Source organism: Musa acuminata, chromosome BXJ2-9, assembly GCF_036884655.1.
Source record: "Musa acuminata AAA Group cultivar baxijiao chromosome BXJ2-9, Cavendish_Baxijiao_AAA, whole genome shotgun sequence".
Classification (NCBI taxonomy): domain Eukaryota; kingdom Viridiplantae; phylum Streptophyta; class Magnoliopsida; order Zingiberales; family Musaceae; genus Musa; species Musa acuminata.
Window position 1 is genome coordinate 5,003,823 of NC_088346.1, and position 27,800 is coordinate 5,031,622.

Sequence of the window (27,800 nt, forward strand, 5' to 3'; positions counted from 1 at the left end):
AGTTTAATCATTTCTAATCATTAGTTTGTTTAAACTCAAATAGCATGTCAACAAAAAAAAAAAAAATCTAACATATTCCTAATATATTTTACCGTCACGATGAGTTTTTATAAGATTATATATATATTAGAGTTTCAACTAATAAACGATAGCTTAGAGATTGCTTATATGTCAAATTCAAACTTAAGGGTGAATAATCTGATTTTCGATGGATAAATATGTATGTTGTTTTATGAAAAAAATTAATGCATATAGGTAGTTACTTACTGTTATTGGGCTGACGAATTTGATGGGTTGGGACTTGCGAGCCAACTACGCTTAATACATTATCATTCAGGAATAATTTAGAAAAATGAAATTACTTTTGTACTTAATCTATTGTTTCAGATATTATATATATATATATTTACCATTTTACTATTAATTTAAATTTAATAGCGCGTGGCAGCCGGGTAGAAAGTAAAAGCCAACAGTTGCGGCCGGAAGCCGTCCTGCGCTTCCGCTCTTCATTCAGCCCGTCTCTCTTAAAAAGCCACCCTCTTCGCCTCTCGACCGATAACAGCATCAGATCGACCGCCGAGCTGCGGAAGAAACGACGGCCGGCTCGCCCTCGCACGACCTTGGCGCCAAGGTAGATCTTGAACCCTAACCCACGCTTCCCTTTGAAGCCTTCGAGTCGTTCTTGCGCCCGCCCTTCGCTTCATCTTCCCCTAGGCTACAATCTTCCAGAGCGGCAAGATAGATCTCGAGTTTTGATCGACGCTTCCTCCATCCGCTGCCTCCATTCGAACCCTTCGGCTCATTCTTGAAACCTTCGGATCATTCTTGTACCCTCGAATTCCTCATCTCCTGGATTTCCATCTCCGATGGGATCACCCAAGGCATCGGCGGGTACTCTCCCTCTCATCCTGGACATCGACGATTTCAAGGTATTCCCTTTGCATTTTTAGGATCTTTCTGCTCGGTGGAGCAGGGATTTCGTCATCTTCTTTCGCGGTTGATTTGTTTCTGGGGAACTGTAGGGAGATTTCTCGTTTGATGCGTTGTTTGGAAATTTGGTGAACGAACTTCTCCCCTCGTTCCAAGAAGACGATGCCGATGGCGCGGATGGCGGAGGAGGGCAGGACGCGCTGTCGAATGGCCCTATGCGAGGGCTGCAGGGGACGGCGATTCCGATGTTCCCGGCGGTGGAGGATCTCCTCGCGCTTTTCAAGGATTCTTGCAAGGAGTTGGTTGATCTCCGGCAGCAGGTTCTTTATCAACCAAGGTTTTTGGTGTCAAATGTTGATTTTGTTTTCCGCTGAGTGCTAAATACATGCACTTTGGTTGAAGATCGATGGAAGACTCCAGAATCTGAAGAAGGAAGTTGAGGTCCAAGATGCAAAGCACCGTAAGACGCTTGCTGAGGTTAGCACAACATGCTTTTAGTTATAGGTGATCATGGAGAAAATAACTCTTGTGAATGGAATTCGATCCAAAGGTTTTATAAATCATTTGAAGATTTGTGCCTATTTACTGTAAATCTTGCGTTTTAGAAAACAACTTTTAGCAAGTATTTTCAGATTACCTAAACTTTGGACTTTGGGACCTTCCAAGGAAAGATAAATTATGAATACCAGTCTTTATTATTGGCACTTGTGGTCATCAGTAGAGTTAAGGGCGTGGATCATCTGTTGATTCTTTGGTGTAGGGCTGTGAGTGGATGATTGACAGGGTATGGAAATATGGTAGCACAAATATAACTTGTCATACTAGACTTTCATCTTGAGCTAAAAGTGCATTATGACAATGGAAGGGAAGAATAACACATCACTTTAGCATACAGTTGTATGAGTATAAGAGTGTTACCTCATGCAACGTCAGGAGTATCTTACCTTTTTCTTGTTGCACATAATAGTTGTATATACTGCTGAAACAGGATGTCTTCCTTGGCATTCTGGTACTCATGTTTGCTTATTGGAAGCAGGCCTTTCTACATAAGTTATCTCATGCTGATTGATGGTCACTACCTTTTACATCCCTGTCTGAACATGCTGTTTTGCTTGTCTCTTGCAGTATGCTTCTAAAGGTTATTGTGATTCTTCAACGTCAAAACTTCAAAATTACCCTCTTGTGATTCCATCATATCCCCTTTTTTCTCTTTAGGTGTTTCATGCAGATCTGTGATGCGAAGTCTCTTTCATCTGACTATTGATTAATATGAAAAACAGGTATTTAAACATGTAGATTTAACTAAGAGTGCATATGCTACCTGTCCTTCAATTGAGAGTAAAATCTGAAAAAAAAAACATTTACTTATATACTCAACTCCTTGTTCTTCTAGAGTCCAGCATTGATTTTTTAGGTGGGTTATGTGGCCAATTATAGCTACTCTTATCACTGCTTGTTGGACAAGTTGAAATCCCTTGTCACCTTCCAAAATGCTCGATCTAGTATTGCTTGCATGTAAGAATGTGATACTTGTCTATTTTCTTTCGATAACAAAGTTGGGCATGAATGTTTGTGATTTTTTTTTTCTACTTGCCATCTACCACATAAAATGAATTATTATCTTTCCCCACTATATTAGGAACAACTTGGTTAAGCTATATAAGTTGATCTTTATGGAAGCAATGAGCACTAGTATTTCATATATTTCTGCTTACTTTTTTCTTCATTGTTTCAGCTTGAAAAAGGGGTAGATGGTCTACATCAAAGCTTTCAGAGACTGGACTCCAGAATTTCTAGTGTGGGACAAACTGCTGCCAAAATTGGGGACCATCTGCAGGTAAAGTTTTTGCGTAGGGTAATAAATGAAGGAGCATTACTTGGGACGATGCTGCTTCTCTTACACATGCTTATGTTGCAACAGAGATTTATGTCCAAAGAAGTTCTTAGTCTGTGCATGCTTGAAGGCAATCATAGCTTGCAATTCACTGAATTTTTATTTATTCTATTTTTGATTGTTAGAGTGCAGATTCTCAGAGAAAAACTGCTAGTCAGACCATTGAGCTTATTAAGGTAATGAAGCAATTACTTGAGGCTATTTATTTTTTCTTCTGTTTCCATTTTCTGCTAACCGAGTTCAGTTTAATTTTTCAAAAAAAATTACAGTACTTGATGGAGTTCAACAGCAGTCCTGGTGACCTTATGGAACTTTCACCTTTGTTTTCTGATGACAGTCGTGTTGCTGAGGCTGCTTCAATTGCTCAGAAATTGCGTAAGTTATCATTTTCTCTATCTTATGGGTCTTCATCCTTTTCTAATTTCTTTATTTATACAAACTTGTACTTCATTAGATATTATAATTTATATGACTAGTTAATTATAGACCAAGGGTGCTAAGATTGCTCCATAGCAACCTATGCATCAAAATTTGAACCACAGTAATGATCTTCAGATCTGTGGATTCATATCTGCATACATCTGACCCTAGTTCAGTATTGGATTTTTTTAGTTTAATATTTTGTTTTTCTTTGAACATTTATTCTTTGCCATTTACCATTGGTTTACTGCTGTATCTTTTTGTTAGAGATCACCTGTTCACATGCATAGCTCCTTGGGCATTCTTGACTAGGTGTGGAAATGGAATCCTAGTCACCTTTCTTTTTCCTCTCATTAGACAAAATAATGGTAGATATACTTGTTATGATTGATTTCCAATGTCTCTTTATATAATAAAGTGAGTGCTGGTGAAACTGCTCAATAAACCTGCATTTTTTTTCTGACCATTTTTGTTTCAGGAATTTAGAATTGCCAATTACTAAATTGTGCTAGATTTATTGTTATTTTGTTGCTATAATGACTACACAGTCAATTGAGGAAAGAAATCCAAATGAAATTAGCTTCCTTATTAGCAGTTACGAATATAGTTAAACTGATCTAGATCTTCCTCAGTGTACAGAGAGCTCTACAAAGTGTTTGGTGTGGCAGGACTTAGATGAGTTCAATCAGGAGCGTGAACTAAAAGATATAATGCATCCAAGACATTGTATTCATTTTCGGTTTTGTTGATGTACCAAGCCCTTGCTTGTAGCCTTTTACCTTGTTTGACTTCTATTTTGTTGGACCGGATGGAATCGTTTTTAGGGAATGGACTAGCATATCCCTTAGGAAAGACTGGTGGTACTTTTGGAAGGGTCAGTAAAAAAAGACTGGCGGATAAAGTCAGTTTTCTTTTGAATGACAGGTTTGCAGATGACAAGTAATGGATAGAGGACTTTGTACTGAAGCAATCAACTTTTTACAATATGTTTGCTTGTCAAGAAGTTGTTTATGTTGCATGGCAAACAAGATAAAAAAAAAAGTACACTTGACTAGGATGGATTCTTGCTCATGTTCATTATGGGAGAGCTTAACATAGATTTCAAGTTATATAAATATAGTGGTTGTAAGAATTGCTATGGCATGCTTGCCCAAGATCATTATTGAGCTCTTGTTGAAAATTTTTTGGAAAACTGAGATTAGTTATTAAGGGGTTGGAGGGGCATGGTTGTCTAATAAATTCCTGTTTTCGTATTGGTTAGGAGAAAAGTAGTAGTAGTTGATTTAAGGACCTTAAATGATGAATCTTATGCTACCAAATGTTTTGAAACAATTGTGCAAATGATCTTGTTGCTTGCATTACCTGTTATATTGGTTACGTGAAATGCTGTATTCCCATGGATATGGGTACAAAGGACTGGAAATACTTGGTATTAGAAAGTAGGTTATATTCTTAATGGTTGTATTTGGAGATTTTACTATCCTTGCATTTCTAAATACTAAAGACGAAATGGATTAGAGAGGTGGTAATTGTGAATTGTGATTGCCTTTTGGAAGTTGACACAGTAAAGCTACAATCCTAACTTATTATGAGCATGAAATAAATACAGAAAACAAAAGATGAAAGAGAAAATACAAGGCAAGAAACTCAAAGAACAAGATTGCTCAAGTTAAGGATAGATCTTTGTACTGAAGACACTTGAAATTTCCTATCATAGAGGCCCAAAATAATTTACTAAAATAATTCCTCTTCAACTTTTAATCATTGAAGGATTCTGTTGACAATATGGGCGGGGTGTCTGATGATCTTAAGATTCTGTTGTTCTTTTTCTTTACACGACACAACAGAGAAGGAGAACAATCCTGCCATTTCGAGGTGAAATCAGATCCTTCAGGAGTCCCAGATGTCCAAGATGGAATGATTAGGCGCTGGCATATGTTTATCATGGCTCCTTTATAGGTTAATGGTGGTTTCTGTGTGGAGTTGACTTCCATTAACTATTTGGATATATATATATATATATATATATATATATATATATATATATATATATATATATATATATCTGTGTGTGTGTACATATACATATACATATATACACATATAGTCATTTGTGGTTATTTGCCCTCTTAGTTATCATTGGCAACTTTTGTTGTAAATGATAGGATCATTTGCTGAGGAGGATGTTGGAACACATGGAATTAATATGCCATCAGCAGTGGGTGCTGCAAATGCTAGCAGGGGTCTCGAAGTTGCAGTTGGAAATCTTCAAGACTATTGTAATGGTAGGCTTTGGAAGTACATGGTTTTCTGATAAGTATTTCATGTTCCTTCCATTCTTTTATATATTCATATAGATATCTTTTTCTTGTTTAGAGTTGGAGAACAGATTGTTATCAAGATTTGATGCAGCATCACAGAGGCGAGAATTGTCTACGATGGCAGAATGCGCCAAGATATTATCTCAGGTATGTAGCTTTTGCTGATATGGTATGGCTGGTAACATTGTGTTTTGAGTTTTGTGGATGGCAGGTTTAGGTAGTTCCTTATGGGTTTGGGTTGCAAATGGGTTCACATGATTAAACCCAATTATTGATTGGGTGGAGTTTGGATTTAGGATTTTGACAACAGGAATTTGAATTAACCCAATTAATAATCAGTTTGATGCATTAATCTCTCGGCTTTTGCATACCGTTTTAATTGTATCATGCCTGAATCTTCTGAATGAGTCAAATTGTGTAGTTACTGGGCTTATCAGATTGTTCATGTCAAATTTCAGGTTTTGTGAGCAGGTCAAATCTCAAAAAATTAGTTTTCTCAACCTTAATTTGATCTGATGAACCTCTTCATTAAAAAGGTTACATAGATTGGCTGAGATCACACATATCTTTAGGTCGGTTGAGGTAGCTTTTGGCTTAATTATTATATGGGTTGGGTTTGTGTTAAAAGTCCTATTCTAGTATATGCATTTCATCAGAACACAAACTATACATAACTCATTGACTCCACTAGCACAAACCATCAAGCCCATGTTTTATGTTTGGACTAATGGAATTAATTCAGTTTGAAAAATCTAGAAAATATATATTTCTGGTTTGTTTAATTTTTAATTTTTTTTGAAATCAGGTTGAATTGTATAATGCATCTATAGATAACCATCTATGTTACTGTTATTGTATTTTATTTATTCTAAAATTTTATTTCTAATTATAAGTCAGATGCTTTCTTTTCTTCATCTTCTACATACTCTCAAGCAGGGTCTGCAGTACCGAACTGTACCGCCCGGTACGGGCGGTACGTACCGGTTCGACAGGTTGCCGGTATGCGGACCGCCTGTTACCGGTCCGAGTGCACTGTAGCACTGTAACAGTGCTACAGTACTCGGCACACCTGAGTGTACGGCTCGGTACACCTGGGTATACCGCTCGGTATACCGTACCATACCGATACCGAGCCCAGGTCGAAATACCGGTACGATACGGTATTGCGAACCTTGCTCTCAAGTCTCAAGTGTCATCTTTTTATGTTTTTACAATTTTCATTTTTCTTGATAATTCTTTTTGTGTCTTTTTTGGAAGTTTTACTTTCATCGAGCATGCTCCTGTTACTCTCATCTATATATGGTTTTATATCATGCTTATTTACTGATTTACCAGAGACTTCATTGAAGCTAAAACTGTAAATTAGAGATTATTATTTTGCAAAACTCAAGTATATCTATGTTTGCTGAAGTTACAGCATTTCTCTAATGAAAGACTTGTATAACTTCATGTGCAGTTTAACAGGGGGACTAGTGCCATGCAACATTATGTAGCTTCACGACCTATGTTTATCGATGTAGAGGTTATGAACACAGATATCAATTTAGTTCTTGGTGACCAGGGTTTACAAGCTGGTCCTAGTAACATTGCACGTGGCCTTTCTACATTATACAAAGAAATAACAGGTTGTAATTGACCCTCTCCAACTAAATTTTAAACAATTGGCTGACATTTTTTTCATGGTTTGTATTTGTTGACTTTGATTACAGACACTGTGAGAAAAGAGGCAGCAACGATAATGGCTGTTTTTCCATCACCTAACGATGTCATGTCAATTCTTGTGCAGGTATATAATTGGAAGTCTGTAAATCCTCATTAATGCTGAAGCAAGTTGCAATTTTGGACGTGTAAGACAACTAATTTCTGTTCATTTGTCTGTGTCTCAGCGGGTTCTAGAGCAGCGAGTAAGTACAATTCTGGACAGGTTACTAGAAAAGCCATCCCTTGTGAATTTACCTCCTGTCAATCAGGGTGGCCTTCTTCTGGTAAGATGTGCTGATAGATTGTGCATTTCAATTAGATATTAGAAGCACTAAGAATCTCATATTAATTTCTGGTGTTTGAATTGGATCTGCAGTATTTAAGAATATTTGCTGTGGCATATGAGAAAACAGAAGATCTTGCTAAAGAATTACAATCTGTTGGCTGCGGTGACTTGGATGCTGAAGGTATATACAATAGAATAAGTATCATAAATTCATCTGATTCACTTTTCTTCTACTATCTGAATGAGTCGTTGCTAGTCTTCTGGGTTAATGCTTTTAGTTACTACTTGCTAGTAAATACTATTTTAAGCCTTAAGTTCTATTACAACATGCATAATTCACAAAAAAATATTTCAACAATATAAACACTAGTAGAGAAGCTACAAACACATATCAACCTTCAGGGGAAAGATAGACATCGACTGCGAGTTGAGGGTTGGTTAGGTTGGGATTAGATAGGAGAATGAGGCTTATGCTTGGGCTATAAATGTGTATTTATAGGGACCGGTCAAGATCAGTTGTCCGTTTTTATGCGATGGGTTTATGATACAGAGACATTATTTTGTTTGGTTTGGGTTGAATTAGGTTTTAGCTAGATAAACCGAGATTGGATCAATTTTTCGGTTTTTTTCATTCTTTAAATCTTAGTAACTCAGTGAATCTGTTTTTGGTCAGTCTAAATGCTCAGCCACAATCAGAATGATGCTGTTGGCTTAAAATCTTTTATTTTGAGCTCAAGCTCATATAATAGATGTTCTCAAGATTCAGTATTCCTTAATAAGTAGTTCATATTATTTTACAATTTGTTGGAGATCACACTACTCGAGTATTTTATCCTATCTTATCAGGTCTCACGGAGTCGCTGTTTCTTCCACACAAAGACGAGTATCCAGAATATGAGCAAGCATCCCTACAACAGCTGTATCAGTCGAAGGTTTAATTTCATATGTGCTAATAGAAAATTATTATTCTGTTTCAATATTTTTCGTTTTACGATTGTAGTACATAAATACTGGCTGCTTTGACCTTGTGCTGCAGATGGACGAGTTGCGTGCAGAAGCTCAGCAACAATCTGAATCAACTGGGACAATCTCACGTACAAAAGCAGCGATAAGTCCATCTGCAAGCCAACAGATATCAGTTACTATAGTAACTGAGTTTGTGCGGTGGAATGAGGAAGCAATATCTAGATGTACTTTATTCTCTTCACAGGTTAGCACTAGTTTGTCCCTTAAAAACTCACTCCAACATTTTGGTTTTAAGTATATAGTTGGTGATAGCTGATAGAGATTTGACTTAATGGATATTGGTATTTACTATTTTTCCAAATTTTGTATTTTTGTTGTCTTTTAACATATTTTTAAGTGTATTAGCAAACAATATTTGTTGGTCAGCCATGATGATCTAGAATCTGTTCTAGCATTTCGTAATTTATGTCCATCTTTTGTGCATGTCCTATAACATTTTGTGCAACACAAATAACAAAGCGAAGACTGTGTTTGAAGGTAAACAAGACATGCCAATGATTCTGTGGCATACCATCATCCTTAATGGTTACTTATCTTTTGTTATGGGATTCTTATCCAAATTTTGAAAAATATCATGAGAGAAAGAATAAGAATTGAAGGTTTTATGATTATGGTTTCCCAAGAGGTAGTACCTGACTACCTGTTACATGGTTATGATAAATTTTCAGTTAAAGAGGACTAACATCATAATTACCAATGAATAGTGGAAGAGGGCTTTCATTTTGAGTCTTCTCACTTATCTTGAAAATTTTAGGATGTTTCCATAGCACATGCTTGGTAGATAAATGATTCATTAGACGGGTAGTGATCGCCCCGAGTTCTTATTTGGAACAAGGTTACTATTGGTATATAACCTTGGTAAAAGTCAAGGGATGCTGATGACTCACTTGTTAAAGGATGTGAGGTGCAAAAGGTTAAAGTTGCAGATTTTTTTTCTTCTAACATGCTTAATAACAAGAAGCATGTGTTTAACATGCATTTCTTTGATTTGTTCATTTAGCTAATTGTTGGATAACACTGTTTTGCAGCCCACTATCCTTGCAGGTAATGTGAGATCGGTGTTTGCCTGCTTATTGGGACAAGTAAGTTTGGGACAAATAATCATATTTACTATGCTGACTTATCTCCTTTTAATTTGTTTTATTATAATGCTGAATTCTTTATAGGTTAGCCAGTATTTAACTGAAGGACTTGAGCGGGCCAGAGAGAGTTTAAATGAGGCTGCAGCTTTAAGGGATAGATTTGTTATTGGAGCAAGTGTCAGCAGAAGAGTGGCTGCAGCAGCTGCTTCTGCCGTATGGTTATTCTACATTTATCTTTCTTCCTCATGCTGACCTTTTTGTATATTGACATCGATACAATTTGCATGCAATCGTAAGGCTAGCATATTGTGAACAATTACAGGCCGAGGCTGCTGCTGCTGCTGGTGAGAGTAGTTTCAGATCATTCATGATTGCTGTGCAACGGTGTGCTAGTAGCGTGGCAATACTCCAGCAAGTAAACCATCCAGAAACATCTTTACTGTTTATTATACTATGTACAACTGACATTACCACTAACAATTGCTGTCTTTTTTAGTATTTTTCAAATACTATTTCTCGGCTCTTACCACCTGATGCTCATGCGGCGTCTCTTGAAGAGATGGGCACAGCTGTCTCTAGTGTAGAGGGTGCTGCTCAGAAGGGTCTTCAACAGTGTATTGAAACTGTCATGGCTGAGGTCAGTATTTGTACAGTCTTATTTCTTTCTTTTCCCTGTATCGTAGTTGAAACATCCACCTTTCTCTTTATTTCTTTGGAACACTGCTTTGATCATGAGAGTATTAGGTTGTTGAGGTATTAAATAAAACACGGGTAGAACCGATTTTGGTAGAATGGATGTCAAATATATTACAAAAACTAAAGCCAGATCGTGCCATTTGTGGCCAGATTTAGATGGAAGTCGTCTATTTCACTTATTTCTTATAACATAAATCCATGATTCTAAAGATGCTTAATTTTTTTAGAACCTGGGGTGTATTTTGGACTGAGGTAATCACACTCAAACTCATTAGAATATATAGTTTTGATTTGTTTATTTTAATTAGCTTGCATTCAAATTGTTAAATGTCAATCTAACTTAAGTGCAGGTTGGATTTTGGATAAACAATCGGGCTGCCAAATGTAACCTAAAATTTACATCTCTTGAGTTCAGATTAATTATTTCAAGATTGAAGTAATTAGTAATGTAAGATAATAGGAGGTGCAAGCACAGAATTCCCAGTTACTAAAGGATTTTGTCAGGTATTAAGTTTATATCATTACATTTTTTTTCAATGGACAAATTTACTAGGAAGATTCACAATAGAGCCCATAGTTTATGTTGTTTATTGGTGACATATTCTGATTAGTCATAGTAAGGACAACCTGGTTTGGGTGCTGGTTCCTGGTTGGACTGCCAAATACCAATCGGCATATATACCGGTCCAACCAGTTTTTAAAATCATGGTGTGTCTAACACCATCCTTGATCAACAAAAGATTTGGATGCTTAGACTTTTGCAACTTAATACTGTCAACCTACTCTTCATACTCTACTAATATCAAGATGTGCAAAATATAGGATGGTGTAAACTCAAAGCAATTTGTTGCCACATCAGAGTACCTTGGCAGTACTAATGCCACATCAGAGTTATATGTTTCCCTTATTGGCGATCCTTTTTCTTGCTAATTTTTCCTAATTTTGCATGTAAAGTTTGTTAATTCTCAAATTCCAGGTGGATGCTACTATCTGGGTTTTATCAGTTCTGTATATACCTTTTGCAGGTTGAGCGATTGCTGTCCGCAGAACAAAAGACTACAGACTACCGTACTCCTGATGATGGAAATGCTCCAGACCATCGACCAACAAATGCGTGCATAAGGTGCATTTGAGTTTATTTTGCTCGACATTTGGGTAGTAACTCATGTATCACTAATGTGTTCAATGGGGACATCTTCAGAGTCGTAGCCTACTTGTCTCGTGTGCTTGAGTCTGCATTCAGTGCTCTAGAAGGTCTCAACAAGCAGTCATTTTTGACAGACCTGGTAAGCTTACATATGTAAAAATCTTTGGTTATGAATCTTTAATTGTTGTTACATGTTATCGACTGACTAATTGGTAAATTACACAATTGTAGTTGTCAAAGAATGATAAGTACTCTGTCCTCATTAATTATGCTCATGTCTGTGTGTCTCACATCTGTTAAGTTGAGTTTATCCCTTTTTTTCCGCCTTAGAAAAAATAATTTGCACTTCTGATATAGTTGAATATCCAGATGGTAGAAATCTCTCCTTAACTATTTAAACCTGGTGCATATATTCATTGTGCTACTGTAGCATTTTGAGGACCGGCATGTAACATATTAGAAATGGGATAATTAGCTAACCAGTAGTCATCTACTGATAGCCGTGCCTACATAACCATATTATAGGAGTGAATTCTACCAGACGTACTATTAAACAGACATGGAAATGCAATACATTGAATGTTGATCATGTATTTGTTCTCGAGATCAACAAATAAGTTTTTCTGATTGTAGCCTGCTCAATTTTGCTATTCGTCATACATCAGCATATGCCTATGTTATATTCTTGATTATCAGAAATTTTACTATTGTTAATGCATGAGAAACTGGCCCCACATTTAGTGGATATTGACTTATTGAATGGAATTCTGTAACTTCAGGGGAATCGCTTGCACAAGGGGCTGATTAACCATTGGCAGAAGTTTACTTTTAGTGCAAGGTAACCATTTAAGTTACTTTTGAGTACGTCAGTATTACCAGAAAATATTCTTCAAAAATGTCCTTTATTCTTATTATATTGGAACTTAGTGTGATTTGCAAATGCTTATAGTAAAGCTACCGAAAAGTGTGACCATCCTCATTAAAAGTTTATAATCTCACCAGAGCAAATGCAAGTCGATGTAATAACAGGATCATAAAATTCGCCATTTGGACTTTTTTTAAACAAAATTGATACTTGTTGATTCTGCATTGAGAGGATTTCTTTTTGCAATGATGATGTCATCATGTATCATATACTTATCATGACATCGGATCCTTATGTCATTTTTGTGAAGAAACTGTCCTTTTTATGGTTATTCTAATGACTGTATTTTTGACCAATGTATAAGATTTACTTCTTTCCAGTTACTTTGTAATGGATGACATATATTTGTTTAAGGCATGCCGCTGTTATATTACTATATATTTATTTGTGCAAAGCACAAACTAGGCTATAATTCTGATGTTAATATTGAAATGGTTTAAAAATCAATGGAAATTTATTTGATATAGAACAGATATCAACAAAAGAATCTGAACCTGAGTAGAAAAATAGGTCCTTTGCATTTTTTTTAATAAAGAAACTAGGTTTTGTCCAAGCCTGTCTCTGCCTACGAGTATAGAAAATGAGCACTTAAACAAGGTTATCTTGATGAACTGATGTTACAATGAAAATTCAAGTTAAGAGAAGCCTCAAATCAAAATAGCAGCGTAATGTTCATTTCTTTGCCATCATAGTTAAGATTATTGATTGCATGAAAACATGTTTTTCAGGTCGACAAAGGGGGCCATTGACAGACCTCCTTGAAACTATATGTATATTGTCTTGGTAATAACACTGCTTGATTTTACCCCACAAAAATGTTTGCAAGTAGAAGTAGCCAACACTAAATCTGTTGAAGCACTTCATCTTTCTGTAGTTTGTATAAGTGCATTAGTCATTCAACTTTTTCGAATAAACTAGAATTTCTTCATAGGTTGGAATTCAGTTGTATTCTTGTTTCTCATCCCTACCATTTTGTTTAAAATACTATGTTAACTGGATTGATTACCTTACAATGTGACACCATCAATTATTTCTCTTTTGAATGAGTGTTTCTTAATGTAACTGTGCCTCTGATTCAGCTATATAAGTTGGGTTTTCATGATTTTTAATAAGTTTTTTTTTTACTAAAGTTTTCTAGTTTTCTTAAGAGGAAGAAAAAAGAAGCCAACAGCATATGATATAAATCAAAATTCTGCATTTGATGCTTTTGTGAATCACCTGTGGTTCTCATATTGAACACTCATTCACAGTGGTGGGCTGCGGCTGAAACGTGACATCACAGAGTATGGGGAGTTCGTTCGCAGCTTCAGTGCTCCTTCCATTGATGAAAATTTTGAATTGTTGGGCATGTATGTAATTTCATCCACATCATTTATTATTAGCTGGGAGTGTAGATCATACAATCTAACATACGATCGTTTACAGAGTGGCAAATGTCTTCATTGTGGCACCCGAAAGCCTTGCTTCCCTGTTTGAGGGTACTCCAAGCATCAGGAAAGATGCATTGAGGTATCCACCACCAGCTTTTTTGTCATTACAAACCTTTTCTAAGCAACCTAAAAATTTTGTTCACCGTCAAAATAAGATGGGTTTGACTTTTTTTAATGATCTTTCTCTTTTTGACTTTTTTCAGGTTCATTCAACTTAGAGATGACTTCAAGACTGCTAAAATCTCATCCATGCTCAACAGCTTGAAGACGGACTCATAGTTTCAATAGAACAAAAGCAGTAGCACAAAGAGTCACTCAGTTTGTAGAATCGGAGCAAATGGAAGCTGCCACATTTGGAAGTTCTGGCTGTCGGGAGTGTCTACTACTATCAGGTGGTCGTTGATTCTCACTAGTGTTCATGAATTAGAAAACTATTTCCTTCCAGTATTTTGTTGTAATTAATTTTGCCCACTTCGTGTTAGTTTTGCATTACAACGAATAGATGTCATTTCTTTTAACTGATGTTTGCACTATTGTTTGAGTGGATAACGTGCAATAGATGTCATTTCTTTTAACTGATGTCACAAAACAACAGGACATGAAAGGGCATATGCAAAAAGAAGATAGTGGAGATTGATGTTTTGACTGGTGTTTTCTTGTAACTGATGTCACAAAACAACAGGACATCAGTTATAACTGATGTTTTGTTGTTATTCCCACTTCCAGTGACACTGCCTACCACTCCTTAAAGCTATCTCTCTCCGTTTAGATAGATGTTAGATAACTTATATTGATGGTGACTTCGTTCAAGAAGCCATCTAATTCTCCAAATGATTTGGAAAGCAACTTAACCTTATGTCTCAGGTGTGGTGCGTTATTTTTATTTTAGTCTTTCTACATTTGTTAATGTAAATTTTAATTTTTTCTATGTCATAAGTAACGATCATTAGATAAAATTTACGTTGATGGATGATTGAGATGTTAGATAAAAAAGATGGTGAGTTCATGACAAGATGCTTGCGCTAATCTTGAAATTGTTATTGCCACAAAGATCACTATCAAATTTAGATGACAAGATAGACTTATTAGGATGATCGAGTTGTTAGCTTAGGGAGAATGCTAACCCTAACCCTTATTCGATCCCTGTGTGCTTTGCTTTCTTGTTGTAGCCTCCTCAAATGTCTCTCTGGAATGTTATCATAAATATATGATATATATGATGAGATTGACCGAGATTTGCATGCAACATAGATTAGAGAAAACAAAAAAAGAGAAGAAAAAAAATCCATATAATAGGCTTAATTGGATTGGATCTTGGATTGAGGATGCTCTAGAGATTAAGATGAGCAAAGACAGATCCGATCGATGTGTGTTCTTTTAAGTAATATACCAGACAGTCTTCTTTTAGGTGATGATGATGGGTTGCTCACATGATCAAGACACAATCGTGTGCATGCTCCCACAAGGACAAACAATTTGTACCGACAACTCCAAATACACTTTGTGCGCGCGCGTTTCGATCATTTTAAGGTTAATGTTGTCCGAGGCATGTGTTTATTTAGGACAAAAGGAGGAGCTCAGTATAATGTTTCACAAACATTTCTCTTCTTTTTTTTTTTCTTGTTCTTTATATCATTTAAATTATATAATGGGATTTTTACATATCGAGTCTTCTGAAGTTTTTTGAATTGCGTATTTTTCTATATTCCTTTGAATTTTAATTCCTTCCGTTAGCACTCGCCCATTTTGATCCGGTTATTTGGGTCAAATAAGAAATCATCGGGCGGTTCAGGCGTTCCCGATCATGCACGAGCTAGTTGGACCGATTGATTCACGGACACAAAAAATGCACTATCACCTCCACCCACGCGCGAAAGGGTTCGATAGAAACCTCCACCCACGCGCGAAAGGGTTCGATAGAAACCTCCACCCACGCGCGAAAGGGTTCGATAGAAAATTCGAAGAAATGAGATGGTGACTCACATGGCGATACTTTAGGGGAATGAATGAGTAGCGGACGTAAAGTAATCGCCCAGCCAATCGACTCAAGGGTGATTCAGTTATTCGACAACATTTCAAATGTCTGACGGTTATATACATAATGTTAATATCCATCTTAGTCCATCGGATTTTATCATAAATCTCTTAAATTTTTATATTTATTTATATTTAAAATAATATTTATATTTTTAAAAACATAACATATAAGTTTCTTTTGTCAAGATTGAGTTAACAAATGTTAGAGTCTACTTATTGATTCATAATAAATCATTAATATAATAATACATATAATTTATGATTAAAGTTCATCTTAGTCCTTGTAATTTTGGTCATGAACCTCATAAACCATTATAATTAATTCATGTCTAAAATAACTAATATCAAGTTTGAATTAACAAATATTAGAGTCTACCTACGTGACATATTAAATAATTAATATAATAATACTTATAATTTAAGTAAAAAAAATTAATATCTCCATCAACAGAGGATGCATCGTCGTCGAATACAGGAGTTTAGATCTCTTAATGATGTACATCAGACGTATGGATCCACCGAAGCTGGCGGCATATCAACGATGATAGGTCACGAGGAGTGCCGCCGTCTGAGGTCGGTCGGCAGCCTCTCCCAAGACGTCGAGGCCAAGATTGTGGATACTGTCACAGGCCAACCCCTCTCGATCGGCCAATCTGGAGAGCTACGGATTCGAGGCCCTGCATGCCTGATAGGTGATATAGCATGAGAGCGTAGCAGTAGTAGCAGCTTGTAAAGCAGAAAACGAAGTCATCTACTCTTCTCTGTGATCAGGTTATGTGGGGGATGAGGAAGCCAATGGGCGGGCTTTTGACTCCAGCGGCTGGCTGAAGACCGGCGATCTCTGCTACTTCGACGGCGACTGGTTCCTGTTCGTGCTGGACAGGCTGAAGGAGCTGATCAAGAACAAAGCCTACCAGGTTCGCGCAGTAACTCTCTCTTCGTGGAAGAACGAGTGTTCAACCGTGATAACGTGGGTGAGCTGCAGGTTCCACCGGCGGAGTTGGAGCACCTGCTACAGTCGCTACCAGGAGTCGCCGATGCTGCTGTGGTTACCATTCTCCCTCTCTCTCTCTCTCTCTCTCTGTGCAAACGACAGGTATCCTGATGCGGAAGCAGGTCAGATACCCGTGGCGTTCATAGTGAGGCAACCAGGCCACGACCTAACAGAAGCACGAGTCATGGGTTTCGTTGCAGAGAAGGTTATCTCCTGTTGATGTTGATAGGAAGAGAGGATAGAGATATCAAACAGAGGAAGAGTATGACCGGCTTCAATCTTCTATATTTCTCTCAAGAAAAACTCTTTATAAATTTCAGAAACAGAGGAAAAGTATGACCAACATATGGGGTTTATATAGTCCACAAAGATACATTATATTAATTATATTTAAGATGAATCATTCTCTTTCAAGAAACCCTTTCAAGAACCAATAATCAATTTGACTTATCTTTCTATAGATTTTTAATCCATTTTTTCTTCTTGATGTAATAATTCTCCCACTTGATGCAATGAACCTTTTTATGATACTTGAACAAGTTTAATTCCAACATTCTCCCCTCTTAAACTTGTTCCATCCAGCATGTCAAGTTTCCTTCGAAGTTATTGAAATATTTTAAATTTAAGAGGTTTTGTGAGTATATCAGCCACTTGTTCACTTGTCTTGACATGATGTATCTCCACTTCTTTATTTTTGATATGATCTCTTATGAAATGAAATCTTGTATCGATATGCTTCGATCTTTCATGATAGACTGGATAGAGCAACGATTCGTTGCTTTTTTGAAGACCAAGTGAATGTAGCTTCACCAAAATAAAATACAAATCCAGTTGTACTCTTCCGATCATCGTAGCTTCCGGCCCAATCACTGTCACTATATCCAATGAGCTCCAACTTTTTAGATGATGAATAGAACATTCCATACTCAATTGTTCCTTTGATATATCGTAAAATTCTTTTAGCGACATTTAAATGAGATGTCTTTGGAACTTCCATAAATCTACTTATTAAACCAACTCCAAATAGTATATCAGATCGAGTGCATGTCAAATACCTTAAACATCCAACTAGATTTTTATAATAAGTTGGATTAATGTATGTACCTTCACCTTCCTTAGTCAACTTGGTGCCATATTCAACAGGTGTATCTGTAGGATGACAATCTTCCATGGAAAATTTCTTTAAAACCTCCTTTGCATAATTTTCTTGTGAGATAAAAATTCCTTCATTATCTTGTATAACTTCGATACCAAGGAAATAAGTCATTAAGCCCGAGTCGGTCATCTCAAACTCCTTTTTCTTAGAGTGCTTAAAATCTTTAATCATGGAGCTACTATTGCCTATAAATATTAAATCATCTACGTACAGGCATACAAACAAGATATCTCCATTAGAGTTAGATTTTGTATAGAAAACATGTTCATGCGGACATTTAGAAAAACCATTTTGAATAAAATAAGTATCTATTCGAGAATTCCATGCTCGTAGGGCTTGTTTAAGCCCATAAAGAGCTCTCTTTAACTTATATACTTTGTCTTCTTGTTCTTGAATAATAAAACCAGGGGGTTGTTGAATATATACCTCTTCTTCAATAACTCCATTAAGAAATGCTGATTTGACATCCATTTGTAAAATCTTTCATTTCATTTGAGCTGCTAAAGAGATAAGTAATCTTAGTATCTCTAATCGAGCAACTGGCGCAAATACTTCTTCATAATCAATCCCATATTGTTGTTTATATCCTTTTGCAATCAATCTGGCCTTGTATTTCTCCACCTCTCCTTTTGCATTTCTTTTTGTTTTGAAGATCCACTTAACACCGATAGCTTGGTGGTCTTCTGGAAGTGTAGTAAGCTCCCATGTATTATTTTTGTTAATGGCATGAATCTCTTCATTCATAGCTTGTCGTCATTTTTCATCTCTATAAGCTTCTTTAAAGGTTAATGGATCATATCCTGCAAAAAGATAAAATAAAGAAAGTTCATCATTGTTAGTATCAATCCGAGTCACATCATATAGGTCCTGAATCGGTCTTGTCCTTCTTATAATTGGACTTCTTGAATCATGTGACCTAGCTGATCTAGGTGATGATGCTGGCAAAGCCACTTCGGTGCTTGCTTGTATTGTATCATCTTCTTCTGAAGCTATAGCTTTCTTATGCTGCTCATCACTTTTCCAGTTCCAAATCTGTTGTTCATCAAACTCAACATCTCTTGACATCACAACTTTATTTGTGATAGGATTGTAGAGTTTGTAACTACTAGAATTCTCTGGATAACCTAACAAAATACATTTCTGGCTTTTATCCTCCAATTTCCTTCTCTTTTCTTCTGGTATCTTGGCAAATGCAATACTTCCAAAAATCCTTAAGTGATCAACTCTTGGTTTTTGTAAGCTCCATGCTTCTTCTGGTGTAACATTACCAATTCGCTTTGTCGGAAACCTATTAAGCAAATAAACTGCACAAGCAACAGCATCACCCCAAAATTCTTTCGGAATTTTTCTTTCCTTTAACATGCATCGGACCATATTAAGGATAGTCCTATTTTTTCTTTCCGAGACACCATTTTGTTGAGGTGTGTATGGCATGATGAATTGATGTAGAATTTCATTATTTCTACAAAAACTTTCAAATTTATTTGATATATATTCACCACCTCTATCTGTTCTTAAACATTTAATCTTACAATAACTTTGTCTTTCAACCAAATCCTTAAATTCTTTGAATTTGCTTAAAACTTCTTTCTTTTCTTTTAACATGTAAACCCAAGTTTTGCCACTATGATCATCAGTAAATATAAGAAAATACCTGCTTCCTCCAAGTGTTACTGAATTGATAGGGCCACAAACATCCAAGTGCACCAGATCGAGTCGATTCTATGCTCTTTTTGTCCTTTTCACTTTGAAAGGCTTTCTTTCTTGCTTACCCATGACACATACTTCACACAATTTTGTTGGACGATCAATTTTTGGCATTCCTGTCACCATATTATATTTCTCTAGAAGTTTCAAAGCCTCAAAATTTAAATGAGCATATCTAAGATGCCAAAGTGTAGAAATATCCTTAATATCAGCTTTAAAACAATTTGATTGATAAAAAATACTCAAATGTAGAGGAAATATTCTATTCCTTGCCATTTTCACATGTGATATCAATGTTTTATTCTTATCACGAAGTTGAGAGTCATATCTTTCATCTCAATTTCATAACCTTTTTCAAGTAATTGTCCCAAGCTTAAAATATTATTTTTCATATCAGAAACATAATAAACATCTGAAATGCATACTTCCTTGCCATTATTAAGTTCAAGGAGAATTTTACCTTTGCCTTTTACTGGTCTTTGAGACAAATCGCCAAATGTAATGTTCCCGGAATAGCTTGTATCTATTTCTGAAAATAGCTCTTTGATGCCACATGTGATTTGAAGCTCCTCTATTTAGATACCATGTCATAGATTGATCCTCTTTCAAATTATCATAACTCATTAATAAAACTTGATTTACGTTCTTTTCTTCCTCAACAAAATTTGCCTTATCATCTTGATTGTTAGGATTATAATAACATTCATAAGAATAATGTCCATACCTTTTGCAAACATAATATTGTATTTCAGACCTTTTAGAGTTTCTGCCACGTCCACGGCCTCGGCCACGTCCTTGACCATAACCTCGGCCTCTTTGGCTAGAATTTTCTCCACCACCTTCATTGTTTGGAGATTCTTGATTGGTCTGATTTCTGCCTCCTCTTCCTCTTTGTCCTCGTCCTCTTCCTCTTCGAGAATTTGATTCTCTTTTATTTTCAAGAGCAAACTTAGCTTGTAGTGCTTGCTCCATAGTTTTCTCTTCTTCTCTTTTTGTAATCCTTTGTTCATGAACTTGAAGGGAACCCATAAGTTCTTCTAAAGACATTTTTTCCAAATCTTTAGATTCTTCGATCGCAACAGCAATAAAATCAAATTTTGGATCTAGAGATCTCAATATTTTTTCTATTACTCTTTGATCATTTACTTGTTCACCATTTCGTCTCATTTGATTAACAATAGAAATGATTTTTGAGTAGTAATCAGAAATGGTTTCAGAAGTACCTTGTTATAATTTCTCCAACTCAGCTCGTAAAACTTGTAGACGAAGTTTCTTTACCTTATCAACACCACCGAATGCTCTTTGAAGCATTTCCCAAGCCTCCTTTGAAGTATTTGCTGGAGCTAGGATCTCGAACATTGTATCATCAAGGCCTTGGTAGATTGTGAACAAAGCCTTTTTCTCCTTCTTCCTTCTTTCTTTGAGTTATTTTCTTCCTTCTGCATTCATTGCTCTTTCTTCTGCTGGACTTGGTTCAGCAAATCCATCTTCTACAAACTCCCATACATCATGGGAGCCTAGAAGAACCTTCATTTGGATGCACCATATGTCATAATTTTCTTTTGTCAATCTGGGGATCTGGAGTTGGATGACACTTGAGGAAGAAGTCATAGCTTAACCTATGCTCTGATACCAAATGTTGATGTTGATAGGAAGAGAGGATAGAGATATCAAATAGAGGAAGAGTATGACAAGCTTCAATCTTCTATATTTCTCTCAAGAAAAACTCTTTACAAATTTCAGAAACTCTATTTCACTCATGACCCAACATATGGGGTTTATATAGTCCCCAAAGATACATTATATTAATTGTATTCAAGCTGAATCATTCTCTTTCAAGAAACCCTTTCAAGAACCAATAACCAATTTGACTTATCTTTCTATAGATTTTTAATCCATTTTTTCTTCTTGATGTAATGATTCTCCCACTTGATGCAATGAACATACTTGAACAAGTTTAATTCCAACATCTCCCTCATCCATCTCCTTCGGAGCCCAGACCCAACCAAGATCAAAGCTGACGCGTCTCATGTGTGTTACAGGTAGCAGCATACAAGAAGAAGATTCGCGGAGTTGTGTTCACGAACTCGATTCCCAAAACAGCGTACGGGAAGATCCTGAGGTCCCAACTGCGCAACCATGTCGAGACTGTGAAGTGGCAGACTACGTACGACACAGTCCCATGCATCTTATGCCATCTCTATGGAATATGACTAGAAGTTGTTGTTATGGTTGATCGGAGCTTTCTGTGAAGTCAACATCATTCATTGCTACCTCCAAATATAAACAAAGACCATTGCAATCACGCACTAAAAATCATGATGGATTCACACAAGAAAGAAAGATTTCCATAGCATCAAACTACAAATCACAAAGGATCAAGTTTCATTACACACAAACTTGTACTAATCAATGCTTGAGGAAATAATCACTCGACCCCTCTTTATTCTCATCATCTCCTTTGACCATCATCATCATGGCCAAAGGAGGGAGCATCTCAAGCAGGAGCTTAGGAGTGAAGGAACCGAGTGTACCACTGGGCAGATGACTTGAGGTGGCGATTGAGATTGTTGTCATAGTCAATGTAGGTGAGCCCGAAACGTTGGGTGTAGCCTTGCTCCCATTCAAAGTTGTCTGTGAGAGCCCATGCAAAGTACCCTTTTACACATACTCCCTGTCTGCAATGATGAAAGCAGAATACGATAGAAGATCGATCAGAATTTTCTTTTGACTGTATAGCTCTGACGATTTAAATTAAATTCAATCTTTTTTTATAGCAGATCACAAGAGTAAGGAACATTAAATAGAAAATGGATGAGAGAAGAAAGCAAGAAGAGGTTGAAGATGGTATATAAATTTTTACTGTGGTAGAATAAAGTACTATATATATATATATATATATATATATATATATATATATATATATATATATATACATCAAAACAAGTTTTCTATTGAAAGAATAGTGGATTGTGAAATAGCTAAATTAAATGACAAACTAAATTGAAATTTCTTCCATGCATGGAACCATCATAATACCCAAATGATATGAATAGTGGATTTCTTTGGTTGTTTATATCGGAAAGAAGATGACAATAATCATAACAAGAATGTGATGATTAACTTATTAAAAATAAATATTTAATTTCAAAAATAGCCTTCTAATTTTGACAATATGCTATTGATTGTTTTTTTTTTTTTGGCTTTGGTAAGTTTCTTCCTAACAAATCAATCTTTTAAGTTCATATTACTCTAAACATTGCTAAATACATAGCTTTTTATATACCTTAGAAACGAAAAAGAATGCATGTACTCGAGCTCAAATAATTAAGACTTACGGTTTTATATGTCTACAAATAATGTGGTTTATTAATAGCATAGTAGATTTTTCAATATTATCAGTGCAATAAATTTATTTAAAATCACAGAATCAATTATATAAAGATCTACCAAAGTAATTTACATTGAGATTAATAGCATACCGAATGGCTTGTCGAACCTCAGCTAGATGAACAGAAAGATAATCTATTCTGAATTGATCTTCCAAAGCTTCCTCCAAAGGCAGTTTTGGGTTATCCAACTCACATGTTCCTACAAATAATAACTTAAATCAATGTACCAAAGAATTATTATGTTAAGCAACTTCTTATACTACTTGAATAAAATGGTGCATAATTGTTTTTTATCTAAAATATAGCACCAAAAAAATTATATATATATATATATATTTATTTATTTACTTATATTTCATGCATCATTAGTTATGCTTAAACACAAAGCTTTCGAGTTCATATTTAAGACATCAATTTCACAATCCAATTCTATAAGCTAACTCTAAACTTCATAAAATAGTGATGAGATTTCTACTAACCGTTCTCAGTAATGTAAATATGCGGATTTTGATATCTCTTCTTCATATGTAATAAAAGTTCTTTCATACCATGAGGATAAACATTTATCCAAGTGCCTTGCTGCAACAAAGAAACATAAATATATTGACTATTTAGACATAAGAATTAATGTAGAACAAGCAAGCATTATGCATGGATAACACAAATAACTAATATATTAATTGCATTGATAAAAGTTAGGTAATATTATGAATCTATGAGCTCATATATTTGAATTAAGAATATGGAAACTACTAAAATAATTATCAATTTGCATAGACTCAATTGAACAAGTGATGGATGTGTGATTGTGGAAGGTGATAAAATGTCTAAAGTTTGGATAAAGGAATTAAAATGCAGCTACGTATTATATTCGATATTATTCCTTCCTTAAGCTAGAAAATGTATATTTTGTTATAGTATATATTAAGAGTTATAGGAGCGGCACTAAAATATATAATGCATACCATTTATCATCAAATAAAAAGGAAAAAAATGTTTGTTTGAATCTTTTATTTTAAGTTAGTTATTTTCTGATATTACTTGTAAACACTATATCACATTAATACAATATACAAGATAATAATTATATATATATATATATATATATATATATATATATAATATACATACATACATACGTATATACTTGCATGAGGGCTAATCTAAAGAATAACACAAACAAAGAGTTACACACATCTAAATATACACATAAGTCTAGTGTATATGATCTACAAAATTTTGGTGACATAGAATATCAGAAAAAATAATGGAATCAATGAAAATATGAGCTTACGAGTTCTCCGATTGGGACATTATTTTTAGAATCTGCATAAAGGAAATAAAAACACATTAGATAAAGTAATAAAAATTATGTGATGTAGTTGACAAAAGAAAAAAGAAAGGAAGCCTATTAAATTAATAATATAAATAGAGAACAAATTTTAATGAGATTTAAAAATATCAACATACCAAGTTGCTCAGCATATGAATCAGTAATACTGAGGATAGGTGTGTAGTTTGGAGACATTGGTGTCGCCTTTGCATATCTTGAAGTGTAATAGTTAATCCCAATGAAATCATAAGAGCCTTTGATCATCTCTGCCTCATCGTTTGTGAAATATGGGAGCCTCTCTTTAACTAATGCTCTCATAATAAAAGGATAGTCTCCATAAACTAAAGGATCCATATACCTAAATATGATGAAAAAATATATTAGTTAATCATCCACTTCAATTCACACAAATATGAAAAGTATACATGTATATGCATTGTCCTAATACAAGAAGACATTATGTACTAACCATCCAAGCATGAAATCAATAGCCCTATTGGCTGCTTCTACATCTTGATGAGATGTGGAATATGGTTCAAACCACATGCTCACAAGCGTTATTCCTACTTCACCTTCTTGAATTGCCTGAAATAAAATGTATATCAATCTAAATTACTCTAAAGAAAATAATTTATGTTAATGCAAAAATATAATTATCAAAATTAATTCAAATATCGGTCGGTCGTAAGCAATCTAAATTTTTAAGACAAAAGGCATAGTTTTTTTAGTATAATGAAGAATTATCAAATTTTTAGTCAAAAGGTAAGCAAATAGAAAAATACCAACCAACTTCACAATTACCTTAAATTCTTTCTTGTACAAAGTAGCAGCAGCTGCATGAGCTAAGATGAGGTTGTGAGTAACAATGTAAGGTTCTTTCAAGGAATCACCCACTGGGCATCCCAAGAGTTGAGAGCATCTCCCTGGTGCATGTTTGCCAAGGGAGTACCCCATGCTACTAAAAGACCATGGCTCATTTAGTGTGATCCAATGCTTCACTCTGTCACCAAATTTTTGAAAGCATACACTTGCAAAGTTTTTGAAGTCATTCCTGTGGAAAGATAAAATAAGATGATATCAGATTACATGACATGTCTAACATAATTATTCTTACAAAAAAAATATATATATAGAAGCATGATACTTGGATGGAATCCCAGTAAGAAAATTTTGCACTAAAAATTATTTTTTTTAGCATTTTAAATTACTAATTAATTTTTAAAGATAATGATCAAAAAGCAACTGACAAGGGATTCATAACATGTGTAATGGCTCAAAGGTTTTGGAACACAGTATGTATTTTATGTTGGTTGATATTTTAGAACACAGTGAAGTTTGACTGTATCTTCTTTCACAAATTTCACCTCAGGCAATGATTTTATACTCTTTGAATAGCTACACAGTATGTGAGGATTATCATGTGAACATCAATCAAGATTTTGGTGAAGTAATACCTAAACTACAAAAATTTGCTACCATATAAATTAACTTCATTATTATTGTCAAAGCCTTATGGAAGAATCATGAGTTGACTCAGATGCTTACACTATCTTACTACTCAAGAAACCTCCATATGCATCTTCCAATGCTTGTGGCACATCCCAATGGAAGAGAGTCACATAGGGTTTGATACCTAGACATTTAGAAAATAAAGATAAATCCATTTTACATATAATTTCAATAAGATAAATAGAGAGAATTAGATAGAATGATTATTGGACATTTTTTTCTCACCATTTTTGAGGAGTTCATTGATGAGGTCATTGTAGTACTTGATTCCTTCTTGGTTTATGCCACCTTCTATTGTGCCCTCTGCATGCAAGAACATTGTTATATGCTTAGTCATTGCATAGACATACAAAACAGTGTGGTAAACTCTTCCCTCTCCTTCAATAAAAAATATCACTAGATAAATTGTATCACTGATGATATAACACTTAATATTGTTCCAAATGATTTGGTCCACATTATTAGCAATATCCATATAGAATAGAATAAGAGGGAAATAAAAAGGCTTACTTGGTAAGATTCTTGACCAAGAAATGGAAAACCTATAAGAATCCATGCCCATATTCTTCATAATCTCAATATCATCCTGTAATTAAAATAAGGTCTTAATCACATGATTTAAAAGTACAAAAAACATGAAAACTCAGTTAAGAGATTTGACCTTTTGGAACCCCATTTACTTACTTTGTACCTGCGATAGGAATCGGTCGCTACGTCCCCATTTTTCTTGTCTGCAATTTTTTCTGGAAAACAAAGTATCATTAACCTAAGAAATCAATCTACAAATAAATAATGCAAATAAGAAGCAAAAATCCAAAGGCTCAGCTTCGACACATTAAAGGGATAGGTGACACTTTACGTGTTTGTCGAGCATTTGGAGTCAAATCCATCAAAAGTTTACTCTCTTTTGTTTCGAATAAAAATATATTTGTATTATATTAAATGACATATATGATGTTTACACGTGGACTCACATATAGATCTATCGCATTGTGCAATAGTATCTTATAGAGCTTAGATATCTCAATACACAAACATATATATACAAACACAAGTTTGCACACTTGTTTCATTGTTAAGGTCAAAAACCTGGATGGTCATGGGTCAAAGTGTCCCATACACTTGGCCCCCTTCCTGCTTCATTCCATGCTCCTTCCACCTGCACCATTATCAACCTCACTTCAGTTACCATTTTGTTGGCTATTTACTACTCTATATAAATGTATCTATATGAGAGAGAGAGAGAGAGAGAGAGAGAGAGAGAGAGAGAGAGAGACCTGGTAAGCAGCAGAGGCAGCGCCAAAGGCAAAGTCAGGGGGGAAGCTGCTTCTCCCCAAAGTGACATGAGCAGGGAGTGTAGCCGGGGGCTTGACAGCCACATTGCCATTCCCTTGAAAAGAGCACAGGATGGGAGAGAGGGTTCGCCTGCCATGGCAAGGTTGCACCCTGGCCTTCCCCACGCCGCTCACCCATCCATATTGGCTTACCTTGGGGAGTTCAAGAGAAGCCTGGGTTCCTTTGTTCAGAGGAACATTAAGGAGAGCCATGGCGATGCTTGCTGTTTCCACTGCAGATGGATAACACACACACACACACTCCTTATGCTTCTGTGGCGAAGACGAGGCGACCGAGCATGGAGTATATATAACGGAGGCCTCGTTGATCTGGGTTCTCGTGCAATGCACGTGACCGATGGTCACGTGTACCGAAGAATACCCTCTTCGCTTGTTTAGTGGTCCTATCACCCTAATTCGATTCCTATTTAGCTGATGACATGAAGCATTATGCTAAAGGAATGATGCAATGCATCTCTC

At 35.5% G+C, this 27,800-nt stretch overlaps 3 protein-coding genes across 3 annotated transcripts; 2 read left to right on the forward strand and 1 right to left on the reverse strand.

Annotated features, from left to right (window-relative positions):
* Positions 1-468: 468 nt before the first annotated feature.
* Positions 469-14,500, forward strand: LOC135622729 (exocyst complex component 5-like). The gene is made up of 24 exons (XM_065124827.1): positions 469-929; positions 1,023-1,250; positions 1,333-1,407; positions 2,666-2,767; positions 2,950-3,000; positions 3,094-3,199; positions 5,410-5,529; positions 5,621-5,712; positions 7,022-7,190; positions 7,275-7,351; positions 7,452-7,550; positions 7,643-7,733; positions 8,399-8,484; positions 8,589-8,762; positions 9,607-9,660; positions 9,745-9,873; positions 9,983-10,075; positions 10,157-10,297; positions 11,382-11,479; positions 11,558-11,642; positions 12,283-12,341; positions 13,679-13,777; positions 13,854-13,937; positions 14,062-14,500. The coding sequence occupies exons 1-24, from the start codon at positions 867-869 to the stop codon at positions 14,135-14,137; spliced, it is 2,451 nt and encodes an 816-aa protein (XP_064980899.1). The 5' UTR covers positions 469-866; the 3' UTR covers positions 14,138-14,500.
* Positions 14,501-16,349: 1,849 nt separating this feature from the next.
* Positions 16,350-21,965, forward strand: LOC135623995 (4-coumarate--CoA ligase-like 7). The gene is made up of 5 exons (XM_065127463.1): positions 16,350-16,587; positions 16,667-16,812; positions 16,881-16,948; positions 16,992-17,094; positions 21,795-21,965. The coding sequence occupies exons 1-5, from the start codon at positions 16,350-16,352 to the stop codon at positions 21,963-21,965; spliced, it is 726 nt and encodes a 241-aa protein (XP_064983535.1).
* Positions 21,966-22,076: 111 nt separating this feature from the next.
* On the reverse strand, positions 22,077-27,594 carry LOC135622731 (furostanol glycoside 26-O-beta-glucosidase-like). The gene is made up of 13 exons (XM_065124829.1): positions 27,264-27,594; positions 27,076-27,145; positions 26,671-26,729; positions 26,497-26,572; positions 26,212-26,289; positions 26,023-26,110; positions 25,279-25,528; positions 24,947-25,062; positions 24,615-24,835; positions 24,439-24,470; positions 23,624-23,723; positions 23,235-23,343; positions 22,077-22,430 (listed from the first exon to the last, which is right to left on the reverse strand). Exons 1-13 carry the CDS (start codon positions 27,531-27,533, stop codon positions 22,262-22,264), a joined length of 1,638 nt encoding a protein of 545 aa, XP_064980901.1. The 5' UTR covers positions 27,534-27,594; the 3' UTR covers positions 22,077-22,261.
* Positions 27,595-27,800: the final 206 nt, after the last annotated feature.